The sequence below is a fragment of the Temnothorax longispinosus genome, chromosome 5 (genome assembly GCF_030848805.1).
Source record: "Temnothorax longispinosus isolate EJ_2023e chromosome 5, Tlon_JGU_v1, whole genome shotgun sequence".
NCBI classification, from domain to species: Eukaryota; Metazoa; Arthropoda; class Insecta; order Hymenoptera; family Formicidae; genus Temnothorax; species Temnothorax longispinosus.
Window position 1 is genome coordinate 15,811,132 of NC_092362.1, and position 12,288 is coordinate 15,823,419.

The window sequence follows — 12,288 nt, forward strand, 5'->3', positions numbered from 1 at the left end:
CTCGACACCATGCTCGGTATAAAAGTCAGCGGTACCCATGCTGGCATACAACTTGTATCCCATGTTCTTTAGATTTCTGATAGACTCAAGCAACTCCATTTTATGCTTGAAACTTCCCACAGATAGCAAAATACCTCTTTGTGGTATATGGAAACCGGTGCTCATCATGCCTTTCAGGTAAGCTTCATAACGATTCTCGCCGAAACAAGCTACTTCTCCAGTAGATACCATCTCAACACCCAACGTTACATCAGCGCCTTCAAGTAAGACAATACCAATTATATTTTAATGATTTTTTAAAACTACATTATAAACCAATTAATCTAATAATAACTAACAATCTTTTTAAACTTTGAGCAAAACTTTTTTAGAGTTCAAATAATTTAGAAGAAACAATTTAAAAGCAAAGTTAATCATGTAAAAAGAAGGTTTATCATACAAAAATATAAAAAAAATAATATTAGATAATTAAGAAAAGGGATGTAGTGTATAATGCTGCCAAAAGTTAAATTTCCGTAAATTGTATATAAAACTAATGTTTTTACCTTTAAGACGAGAGAAGGAAAATTGTGGAACTTTTATTCCAACTTTTCCACAGCCAGCTAAAACGTCCACGGGTTCAACTGTTAACCCCATGATTAAACGAGTTGCCGTCGCAACAAAATCGTGATCTAAAGTTTTGGAGACGAAGGGGAAAGACCTGGATACTCTTACGTTACACTCAATCACCTTCAGCTCGTTATTCTGCACAAAAAAATGTTACTAATTATCAATTTTGTTAAATATAAAATATAATAAAATCTATATATCAATCTGTACAACTAATATTTTTGATGTCTAAGCAACAAAAGTATGAAAGTAATGTGCAATTGTAAAATTAGACAGGCAATATAAAAGTATTATTTTAAAGATAATAATAATTGTGCGTTATTAAATTTAATTCATTAATTTTTAAACACATAAAAATTAAACGACACGTACCTTCGCAATTAGCTGCATGTTGAAAGGACCAGTGACTCCCAAAGACGCTGCTACTGCTTTAGAGATGGTCTTTATCTTCGCTAGGGTTTGCATGTTGATGTCCTGCGGTGGTGTTACTAACGTGGCATCACCCGAATGAACGCCAGCATTTTCCACGTGTTCGGATACTGCCATGCATAAAATAATCCCCTCGTAAGCTACGGCGTCGACGTCAATCTCCTTCGCCTCGAGGATAAACTTCGATATTACCACGGGATGTTCCTTGCTGACTTCGCTCGCGCTTTTCAAATAAGACTCGAGATCTTGATTCGAATAGGCAACGTTCATCGCAGCTCCGCTTAGCACATACGAAGGCCTCACAAGGCATGGATAGCCGACTTCCTCGCAAAACTCAATCGCCGACTTCAAGTTTGTTAGTTCTTTCCATCTTAAATAAAAAAAAGAAACAAATTACGGGAATAATCACAATAAATGTATGTATGTATGTATGTATTTATGTATATCTAATAAAATTTGTACCTGGGCTGCGATATACCGATGCTATCAAGCATACGGGAAAATTTAAAACGATTTTCGGCACCGTCGACGGATTCCGGGGAGGTTCCGAGGATCCGAGCCTGCTGTCTATGCAGATCCATGGCAATATTGTTAGGTAGTTGTCCACCCATGGATAGAATTATACCCTCAGGACACTCACAATCGTATATGTCCATCACCACCTCGAATGAGATCTCCTCAAAGTACAATCTGTCGCTCATATCATAGTCTGTACTAACTGTCTCTGGATTGTAATTCACCATGATGGTCTTACGTTCAAGATTTCGCAGTTCTCTCAGGCAACTCACGGCACACCAATCGAATTCTACCGAGCTGCCGATTCTGTATACGCCAGAGCCTGAAAGAAACATTAAATTTCTCATTTGCAACAATATGTCGTTTATGTCCACCTTTAAATTATGTTTAAATCGATAATCTCTTATTAGCTGGGCGCGTACAAAACAAAATAGTATTTTCTTATTAAAGAAGTCTTGTTGCTTCAAGAAGTTTTGCTGCGATTAATCAACGATAATTATTCAACGCTGTACCTATCACCATTGTATATCCGCCAGGAAATTCCACGTCGTGAGTAGAGCCATTGTACGTTAGATAAAGGTAGTTCGTAGTGGCCGGCCATTCAGCGGCCACTGTGTCGATTTGCTTGACCATCGGCAGAATTTTATTTTCCTGTCTCTGTATTCTGACAGCCAGTTCGGAGCTCTTCACTATCGCGGCGATCTGTTTGTCCGAGAAGCCGTTCTGCTTTGCGCCCAACAGCAAGTCGCGCATGAGTTTCGTATGATCGGTATTCTCCAGAAGCACGTAATAGTCGATGATGTTCTTCATCTTCTCGAGGAACCAGCGATCTATCTTGGTGAGTTTGTACAACCGGTCGATCGAGTAACCGGCTTTGATCGAAGCCGCGAGAACGAACATCCTTTTGTCGGTCGGCTTCTCCAATTCTTCGTCGTTCGCCGGCTTGACGTAAGGATCGAAGCCGTTCACATTCTCGTTGACCATTCTCAATGCCTTCTGGAAGGCTTCCTCGAATTTACGACCGATCGCCATCACTTCTCCCACACTCTTCATGGAACTGCCGATCTGAAATGTATTGCGGATATTAGAAAATGTAATATGTATTGTAATATAAACTATGTTAAAGTAAAAAATTCATATAAATATAAATTTGCATTATTGATAAAAATCACATAATTTTTCTTTGATTAGCTTTTGTGCGTTTTTAAATTTTAATTCTACTAAATTTTTTATTCAATCCCGTGGTTCAAGTTTCAATGAATCAGCGAAGCAAATCGCGGTTAAAAATTAAGAAATTAATTCAATACCTTCGTGCTGACGCGTTGAAACTTGCTAAGATCCCATCTCGGTATTTTTACCACGCAGTAATCAAGACTTGGCTCGAAGCAAGCCGTCGTCTGTTTGGTAACAGAATTACAGATATCCGGCAGGCGTATTCCAAGAGCCAATTTGGCAGCTACGTAAGCCAGAGGATAACCCGTAGCCTTGCTGGCCAAAGCCGAGCTTCTGGACAGTCTGGCATTCACTTCGATAATGTAATACTCTCCGGAGAATGGATTTAGCGCGTACTGGATGTTACATTCCCCGACGATGCCGAAGTGCCTAATCACCTTAATGGCAGTAGTTCGCAGCTTATTATACTCTTTATTCGACAGGGTCTGGCTCGGTGCGACAACGATCGACTCGCCAGTGTGTATGCCGAGTGGATCGACATTCTCCATATTGCACACCGTGATGCAGTTGTCATATGCATCGCGGACAACCTCATATTCCACCTCCTTCCAGCCCTTCAGAGATTTGTCGATTATTAATTGATTGGAGTGAGCTAGAGCTTGTTGCGCTAGTGTCTTCAGCTCCTCTTTCGTGTTAGCAAAGCCTGACCCGAGACCACCGAGCGAGAACGCAGCGCGTGCCATTACGGGATAGCCCAGTTTTTCAGCAGCTTCTAATGCCTGTTTAGAAAGAAATTGTATATCAAAAGTAAATGTATGTTGGCGATACATTAGACATGGAATTCTCATTTTATAAAACTATAAAAAATTTATAAAATTTGTTCAAAAAATTTTAATTATTTATCAGCAGCAACATATTTTATCGTGGACAAAAATCATTTAAAATACATTCAAGATTGATATGTTATATTGATATGAACTAAAAATATTTAAATCTGTAAAAAAGATCACTATAGTGAGTCATTTACCTCCTGTACCGAGTACACAGCAGCACTCGGTGCAACTCTTTCATTTATCTCGCTAATACGATCTGCGAAAATCTTTCTATCCTCGGTTTGTATAACAGATTCAATTGGCGTCCCTAAAATTTTAACATTGTACTTGGCGAATACGCCGTTCTTCTCAAGTTCTACACCACAATTTAGGGCGGTTTGCCCGCCGAATGTCAATAATACACCATCCGGTCTCTCGGATCGTATTACCTAAAACAAATTATTGAAAAAATGTTCTTTTAATTTTAATATTAAATATTAGGTAAAATTTGATATCTATATTTTCATCTATGTTTAACTGGTTTACGTCAAATGAAACATTCTGCATCAATGTTAACAATGTTTAAAGGTATATTGGTACATTATTCAAATTATAGTTATTAGTTATTAGTCATTAATCTGAGAATTTTTGTTCTTTGGACTTTAAGTGCAACTAAGCTTACCTGTTCTACATATTCCGGTATAATTGGCAAGAAATATACTTTGTCAGCCATCCCTTTTGACGTTTGCACCGTGGCGATATTAGGATTTATCAAGAGAGTCTGTATGGACTCTTCTTTTAACGCTTTAATCGCTTGCGAGCCCGAATAATCGAATTCTCCGGCCTGGCCGATGCTGAGTCCTCCCGAGCCCAGAATCAATATCTTTTTCGGTTTTGCGGTCACGATTGGGACCGAAGGTCGATAGGTCAGCCTCTCAGTGAGCCTATTCTTTATAGAAACGCAAGGACGATTATTAACCTGGTCTTTCACACTTTCCAGGAACACATCGAAAAGGCATTCGAGATCCTCAGGCCCTGCTGTGTGTTCCGGATGAAATTGAACGGAAAAATATGGCAAGACGGAGTGGATTACACCTTCATTGCTATTGTCATTGGCGTTGGTGAACAGCACCTCCCAATCAACCGGCATTTGAGCAGCATCGACGCAAAATCCATGATTCTGCGAGGTCATGTAACAACGTCCGGTAACGTTATGCGTCGCCGGTTGATTGTGCCCTCGATTGCCGTATCTGCAAAATGAGTGACAGGCATCGCTTGTAACAGTCGGCTATTATACTTCATATTACATAGAAAGACTATTCGCGCATGACAGAACAATGATTCTTCTAACGGTAGAAACAAAGAATAGAGGTAAGGAATATCGGGATTAGAACATCTGTGATAAGAATGTGTGAATTTCTAACGGTCTTTCTTGTTTTTCTAGCAGTATTTGCTAATGAGAACAGTGTTGACACATGTGATTCATTTTGGTATACGTACCGCATTTTGTATGTGACACAACCAGCGGCTATGGAGAGCAGTTGATGCCCAAGACATATGCCGAAGATAGGTCTTTTCTGTTTGAGTACCTCTCGGATATTTTCTACGGTCACTTGACACATGCTGGGATCACCCGGGCCATTGCTCAGGAACAGACCATCGTATTCGGCAGTTTTGAAGTCGTAGTTCCATGGCACGACATCCACGCGAGCACCACGTTTCAACAGGCATCTCAGTTGGTTGTATTTTAAGCCACAATCAATTACACATATACGAGGACGCCCGTTCGGATTATACGTCTTGGGAATCGGCTGAAAAATATTACATATATTTGTACAAAACTCTCTTTGTTGAAAAATAGTGTCGCTTTCATTAAGTAGCTTTATATGCGAGAATACTAACGCATTCGCCTGTTAATACATTTGTATTACATTTAATTATTCGTAGGTAGTCCTTTCGCAGCACCTAGTCAAGTAACAGTCCGTCATGAGGCAATTGAAAATAACACATTGCAACATCCCAATAATTATAATAATATAAAATATGATTTTACACGCACGATTTAAATCGTATTTAATTATTTACTAATTAAAAAAATATCACAATAGTAGTGCGATAGGTTAGGTCTAACCTAAATCGAGTCCACTACTATTGTGATATTTTTTTAATTAGTACATAATTAAATACGATTAAATCGTGCGTGTAAAATCATATTTTATATTATTATAATTATTGAGATGTTGCGATATGTTGGTTTTCAATTACCTCGTGACGGGCTGCATTCCGAAATTCACTCAGCAACTTTCAGTACTGAAAATCTATAGTACACGTGACGTAAAATATAGATTTGCAGTACTGACAGTAGTGATAGTGAATATCGGAATGCAGCCACGGACTGTTACTTGACTTAGGTGCTGCGAGAAAGGAGTACCTTAAAAAAATTAAATAAAATCGAAGCATCAGGCAAGATGCTCGTTATTACCTGAGAAACTTCCGCAACGAGGTTTCTCTTGTTAGGATCTTCTATTGGAGGCGTTATTGGCAGAGTATGTGGCGGTTGACCAAGAACTATTCTGCCCAATATAGTACCTTTTTGGTTAATAACTTTTGTCAATGCTCGTGTGTCAATCTCACATATCCCGGGTACGTTTTGCTCTTTCATCCAATCGGACAACGTTTTGGTTTGTCGCCAGTGGCTAGGCTTTTCGCAAATTTCTCCGACCACGAGTCCAGCAGCCCAAATACGATGGGACTCGAACCAGCTGCGTCAAAATTAATATTCAATGTACAAAGTAAAACTTTTGATATTTGCACACGCATATTATTTCTTAATTTATAAACGCGCAGAAAATTTAAAAAAGTTTTTCTTACAGGTATTTTAGAAATATACTTTACATTTGGTATTTTTCTGTTGATTGATATAAAAAATTTGGAAATGCAATTAAAAGATCAATTTTTTAACGCATAAAAAAGAATACTTCTATAAAGAAAAGATAAATTGTATTTACTAAAGTAAATTAATTAAATTTTACTTATATGTTGTTTAATATTTTGCACATTATTTTTCTTGCAAACTTCTAGTAATAGACTATAATATTATTCTAGTAATAGAATAATATTTTAAAAATGTGTTTTAGGTATCATGGAAAAAGCGTATTGCTGCTTTGGTCAGTTCGATGCACGTGCAATGGACAAAGATTAATATTGTCATTGAGTGAAGTCGTTAATAGGCACTGAGTTGAACCTGATTGCAGCCACTTACTACGGTATGCCGTATTCATCCTTTTCGTTTTCACCAAAGATGCCATAGTTTCCTATGAGCGGGTATGTGAGTACCAGAATCTGAGCGTGATAAGAAGGATCCGTAAGTGACTCCGGATAACCGATCATACCAGTCTGGAAAACTGTAAAAGAAGGTAATAGTCTTTATATTTGCACATAGGCACGAAGTACACACGCATTATCTCATTTTGCACGACATACTTTTTGTAGTAAAATACAAATTCAAAAAATTCCGCACAATTAATTAAATAATTTCTATAATAATAATACAATAATATATGGAAATTGCTGCACAATCAGAATAAAATAGTTTAAACTAAAATTGATATTGTAAAATATACCTATATTTACTGCTGGCATCTTATTGATTAAGATTAGAATGTTAATTCTCGCGCAAAAAATTTATTATTTCGCGGACTCTGAATTTTCAACCGATTTTTACAACTATACATGCTTGTTGGTAATAATTGCCATATATTACGTGCATATAAAATATAAATACATCAAACATTAATAAAATTAATTTAACATTTATGAAATGTTAATAATTAATGATGAAAGGTGCTGGCAACAGATTGAAAGATGCTGCTAAAAATTAACTGCTCGAAACCTTTGACCTTTGAAACAAAATTTATTCAACGACATGTTAATTGCCTACGTTGTTATTGTGCAGTGATACGCGTGTGTAAGCTTGAAAATTTTCCGCGCAATATAATGCGTGAGGATTTCTAAGTGAGAAATTATTATGTGTGTGCGTACGTAACTTTACATCAACAAGTTTATATCAACAAGTTTGCATTAATTCGATAGATCTTTTAGTATTGCTTTAGACAATATACGATTACAAGTCACATATTTGTTAATATGTGTCAAATTCACAAATATATTAATATTAATATTAATAATAATATATATTAAAATTGCGAAATATATTATGTCTATTTTAAGAGATTGCGTCTACCGCCCTTTTTCCTTTTCCTTTCTGCCGCTTCTATGAATTTATGTTAAGATAAAGATATATCATATACTACACACGTATACACCGTAATTTAAGACTAGCGAGATTTGATCAACCACATCTATCTGACATCCACATTTGCAACGTAATCATTTTAGACGGCTTATCACCGTTAACCGGTTGGAAGTAACAACGAATACAAACGAGTAACACCGTTCGAGTGTTGAATAAATCAGAAAAATAATATCTAAAATTGTAGCAGTAATTTTTGCAGTATTAAAGACATTTAAATGTAAGAAACAATGTTTTTTAGTAATTTTTATTTTAAAAAACTCGAGCAATTTAAAGAGATCTAAATAATTGCTAATATTTCTTATTCAGTATCACAATCTTTTAAATTCGAATTTTTGCTGAACGTAGGAAAACTGCATTTTGCAATTATATTTTAATATATGTGTAATTCAATATATCAATTTACATTTAAATAAAATACGATTTTTAATTCTTAAAACGTAATATGAGTTTTTCATCGTTAAATGTAACAACGGACTCGCGAACCAATGTTAATTTGTCTAATTATCTCTTTCTCGACGAAAATTTCAATTTTAATTTTAAACTTTTATATGACAGTATATGACAAAGCAAATTAAATAAAATTTCAAAAAATATTTTTTATCAAGGAAATTAATCATTAAATGAAAGAAAAAGGAAAGACATTTTTTATTGACGCTCTACTTTACAATTGACGAATCGATATTACGTTTTAAAGGTCAATATCTGCGTAGAAGATATGCTTCTAAAAACGTCCTACACTAAAAGTGAATATATTTTTATCATATCTACTACTTCTTTATGCCGATAAGAAACAATATAGTCAAATAGCAGTCTTCTATAGCCCAAATTTCTTAACTGACAAATGTTATATTATTTTAGAAGCTACTATACACTTCAGATATATAATTTTTACCACATATTTAACATCAAGCAATGACACTGCATCGTAAATGCCTCCGATAAATTACACAAAAACATACAGCGTGTCTTTATCTATGTGCGATCAATAAAAATAATGTTAATGCCATTCGCAATATGTTAATATCGACAGGTGTTTGTCATGCAGATCAGATGGTGTGTCTCAATCTTATTATGCCATCGTGCGCGCAGCCAATGCTTTCCGGTTAAAGAAAGTCGGCATGGGAAACAGGATGCACGTGCACGCATACGGCTCCGGCTGAGAGGAGCACGTGTTCACGCTTACGCATGAACTCACCAATTTCACCGTCAACGGATACGTCGGCACCGAAGCGTCGTCCCGGAAAAACACTACCGTCTTCTAAAAGAAGATAACTATTGATCGCGCCATTGAGCCCGGTGGACGCGACGCTGGACATTTTGAATTTTAATATCGTACTTCACCGGCGTACGTGCTACCGACACACTGCGTGCGTCGTGAGCCGGGAGCACGCTTTTAGGCCGTCAAGCGTCTCCCGAGCCTCTCCTACGACGCCGATATGCGCGCTGTTAAAGCATTGTAAATGCGCGTTGTACGACCAATTGGCGAGCAACGTTCCCGCTTTGCTGGCGTAGAAACGCATACCATGTGACTAGAATCGCTGCCGTATCATTGGACCCCACGGCTGGAGTATCGAACGTTTTGTGTGCCGCTTTGTTAGCGGGAAGATTTCATTGGCCAACACTTCGAATCAATCTTCCAGGTTTTGCCAGTTTCAATTTTAATTTATAATTTCTGCTTGAAAGTTAATTTTTTAAATGCAATAGAATACTTTTATGTATGTTTAAAATGTTAAGCAATGGGAAATGTATTATACTAGAAAATATGCTATGCTAGAAACAAACGAAAGAGATAGTAATGGTAAAAATGTCATTGTTAATACATATTTATTACAGCCAGTCTAGTATCCAATACCATTTTTATTACTTTTTTAAATATCATATTTTTACGTATAATAATTCGCATTTATAATAATATTTTAACTACAAAAATATAAGTTTTAAATTTTTATCGTGTTTTTCAGTAAAATTTATTTTACTGCAATTAGAAATAGTAAAGATCCAGTCTGAGTATTATAAATACGATTATAAAAATCATCGAATAACTCCGAATCTTAAACAACAAATAAGTCGTATCAGATCAGATCTAACAAAAATAGAGTAATTTGAGCGAACACACGCAATTATACAAAATTACGCTGCTATTCTTTGATAATCCCAACGATTCTTGCTCTCGTCCTTTTTGTAATGTATTCGATCGGCGATTAATTGGTCCCACGAGTGATAAAATTCCATCATTTCAGGTGATAATTTATAGGCTACGCTGAAAACACAAAAAACTTTGCCTTAATTTTGTTTCTATGACAAATATATTACTCTCATATATCTAGATTTTATGTTCGCCACATGTTATTTAAATTCAGCTGAAAACCTACACATGATCCGGCATTGGTAGGGCGTCTCCTTTGTACGCTTGTACTAATATCTCATTATACCGGCGATTCAAATCGTCCCAGTTAGCCGGTTGGTCCTGATGGCATAGGTAGGTCCGGATTTTGCAGTGCAACGGCTCTCTCTCGTATATAAGTTGACAAGCCGGTCTTTCCAGTTTTTTCATCGATCCCTCTATCCTCACCTAAATCATCATTTCTCGAATTTTAAGCACCACCTGTTCTAGCGCAGACCGTTAGAAATGTTTCTTGTACGTTCTATCAGGGGTATACTTTCACTTTATATTTTCACTAGTAAAAGTAACAAAAGTTATAAAATATCTGAATAAATGTCAAACATATTAAAGATTGAACAGATGCGTTTAACAAGTACGTTTAATATTTATTTGATGAATTATTCCAAAGTTAAGTACTTGCCTGTCGCAAAACATGATGTTTGAAATCGTTCTTATAATTCCACAAAAAGCACATAGCAGTATATGAATTATAATCCTGTAAAAAAAGACAGTAAGAAAAGTAAAATCTTCATTATTTTGAAAATATCAAAGCACTAAAGAAGTGAATTAAATTTCAAAATTATTGTATGTTTCTTTCCCAATTTTTTGATCAAGAGTCTATTTTTTTCTTCAATATTTTTAAAAATTATTGTTTTCAGATTTTTACAACTCTCTTTGTAGGTTCCATTAAAATCGTTTATACTTAAAATGTTAAAGAGATATAATTCGGAAAGAAGCATGTTTGAATTTACGTCTTTTTTGTATAATTCATAGTATGATTTATATGGTGGTAATGTTTAACTAAACTTTCTTTAGAATAAATTATATCAATATTTCGAGATTAATATTTACCATGTCCTTTACTTTCCGACTGCGTGCGTCTGTCATGATAATAAAACCGTCATTATCGAATTCTCGTAACATCATATTTCTCGAGCTGACTTTGCAATTTCTGAGACACAGAATAAGTTCAGTTCACATCTCTCTACTGGATAGTACACTTTTAGGCTATACCTACGGGGAAGAGACAGTCGCTAGACAACAAACATCTACTAATCCAGTTTGGAATCTTATCGCTTCGTCACGCCATATTCTGAAGAGATCAACCGGATTGTCTTCTGGACAAATTTTTGCGAGACCAACGTACTTGCCAGTCGTTGCCATTTCCTTTGTAAAGTACATGTTTTAAATAGATAAGCAGTTATTTATTTTTAAATAGATAAACAATTACCTTACTTTAAATAGATTAGTTGTCTTATTTTAAATAAATAAGGAATTTTCTTAGTTAAATATTAACAAGATGTACTGAGTTCCATATAACATTCCAAGAAGATAATTTTAATTACAAGATATACTTTAATATAAACGAATGAAACAAGGCTATTCTATATTATATTCTATATTATTGTTTTTATTTACGCTTTTCTGTTAACGAATAACGAGCTGAAAAAGTAAATCTTCTTTCTATTACGTCAATTAATTTTCGCCAATCAATTCATGGTCCTAATAACATTAGATTAGCAGTTAAACAGTTCAAACATATGCAATTTTTTTAAAATTTTAGTAAGAAATTTTAATTAGGAAAAAAAAGATAAAAGAAACACAAGATATAAAAATTAAATCAATGCACAATTTAAATTGAGAACTTCAATACATCAAATATAATTATAATCTTGAGAATCAATCGACATTGTCATATCATGTGAATTTATAATGCTCTTGAACTAAATAATAACACAAACACCTGTTACTCAGAGTACTTCTAGTATGGTATTCGATGTTACGTCATCTTTCTCATGCAGAGAAACAGCAAGCGTATTTTCTTCGAATTTTACTAATTTATTTATTAATTATTCGAAAAATTTACCATCAAATTCATCATCGCAGAAATGAATAAACGCCGTGCCACGTTTCCAGTAAATAATCAACGAGTCGCTTCGACTAAGTCGACAACTTACACTACTACTATTTATGTTCTTATCGATTCTCATCTTCCCCTGCCTGTCATCTCCCACCTACTGCGCATGATTCTGCGCAAAGTGCACTTAGAC

At 35.4% G+C, this 12,288-nt stretch overlaps 2 protein-coding genes and 1 long non-coding RNA gene across 6 annotated transcripts in view; 1 reads left to right on the forward strand and 2 right to left on the reverse strand.

The window, feature by feature from the left end:
• The window catches only part of Rudimentary (carbamoyl-phosphate synthetase 2, aspartate transcarbamylase, and dihydroorotase rudimentary), a 27,451-nt gene extending 18,267 nt beyond the window's left edge, over window positions 1-9,184 (reverse strand). The window contains exons 1-12 of the mRNA XM_071779089.1: window positions 9,050-9,184; window positions 6,802-6,943; window positions 6,022-6,301; window positions 5,040-5,350; window positions 4,222-4,789; window positions 3,755-3,988; window positions 2,862-3,506; window positions 2,067-2,619; window positions 1,501-1,876; window positions 982-1,408; window positions 546-744; window positions 1-257 (exon numbers count right to left, since the gene is read on the reverse strand). Coding sequence (XP_071635190.1) covers window positions 1-257; window positions 546-744; window positions 982-1,408; window positions 1,501-1,876; window positions 2,067-2,619; window positions 2,862-3,506; window positions 3,755-3,988; window positions 4,222-4,789; window positions 5,040-5,350; window positions 6,022-6,301; window positions 6,802-6,943; window positions 9,050-9,170 — 4,113 coding nt within the window. The 5' untranslated portion in view covers window positions 9,171-9,184. The remainder of the gene's footprint in view (window positions 258-545; window positions 745-981; window positions 1,409-1,500; window positions 1,877-2,066; window positions 2,620-2,861; window positions 3,507-3,754; window positions 3,989-4,221; window positions 4,790-5,039; window positions 5,351-6,021; window positions 6,302-6,801; window positions 6,944-9,049) is intronic.
• Window positions 6,198-9,056, forward strand: LOC139813550 (uncharacterized). 2 transcript variants are annotated; one of them, XR_011732171.1, is made up of 3 exons: window positions 6,198-6,331; window positions 6,677-6,955; window positions 8,885-9,056. It is a non-coding gene; the product is annotated as an uncharacterized lncRNA (long non-coding RNA). The 2 variants fall into 2 exon arrangements; XR_011732172.1 differs by having other exon boundaries at window positions 8,900-9,056.
• Window positions 9,185-9,755: 571 nt separating the features above from the next.
• LOC139813544 (pyridoxine/pyridoxamine 5'-phosphate oxidase 2) lies at window positions 9,756-12,263 on the reverse strand. Of its 3 annotated transcripts, none has more exons than XM_071779100.1 (6): window positions 12,105-12,263; window positions 11,256-11,404; window positions 11,090-11,189; window positions 10,659-10,733; window positions 10,227-10,426; window positions 9,756-10,109 (listed from the first exon to the last, which is right to left on the reverse strand). In XM_071779100.1, exons 1-6 carry the CDS (start codon window positions 12,117-12,119, stop codon window positions 10,103-10,105), a joined length of 546 nt encoding a protein of 181 aa, XP_071635201.1. In that variant the 5' UTR covers window positions 12,120-12,263; the 3' UTR covers window positions 9,756-10,102. The 3 variants fall into 3 exon arrangements, with proteins under 3 accessions (XP_071635201.1, XP_071635200.1, XP_071635199.1); XM_071779099.1 differs by having other exon boundaries at window positions 9,768-10,114; window positions 11,982-12,122; XM_071779098.1 differs by having other exon boundaries at window positions 9,773-10,114.
• Between the last annotated feature and the right edge of the window lie 25 nt (window positions 12,264-12,288).

What these genes read in the sequence shown, in the direction of transcription:
- LOC139813544 (XM_071779098.1), bottom strand. An exon ending in GTCGGAAAGTAAAGGACATG is followed by an intron (nt 10,734 to 11,089) that starts GTAAATATTAAT and finishes CTTTTTTTACAG; the next exon opens with GATTATAATTCATATACTGC. An exon ending in AACATCATGTTTTGCGACAG is followed by an intron (nt 10,427 to 10,658) that starts GCAAGTACTTAA and finishes ATGATGATTTAG; the next exon opens with GTGAGGATAGAGGGATCGAT.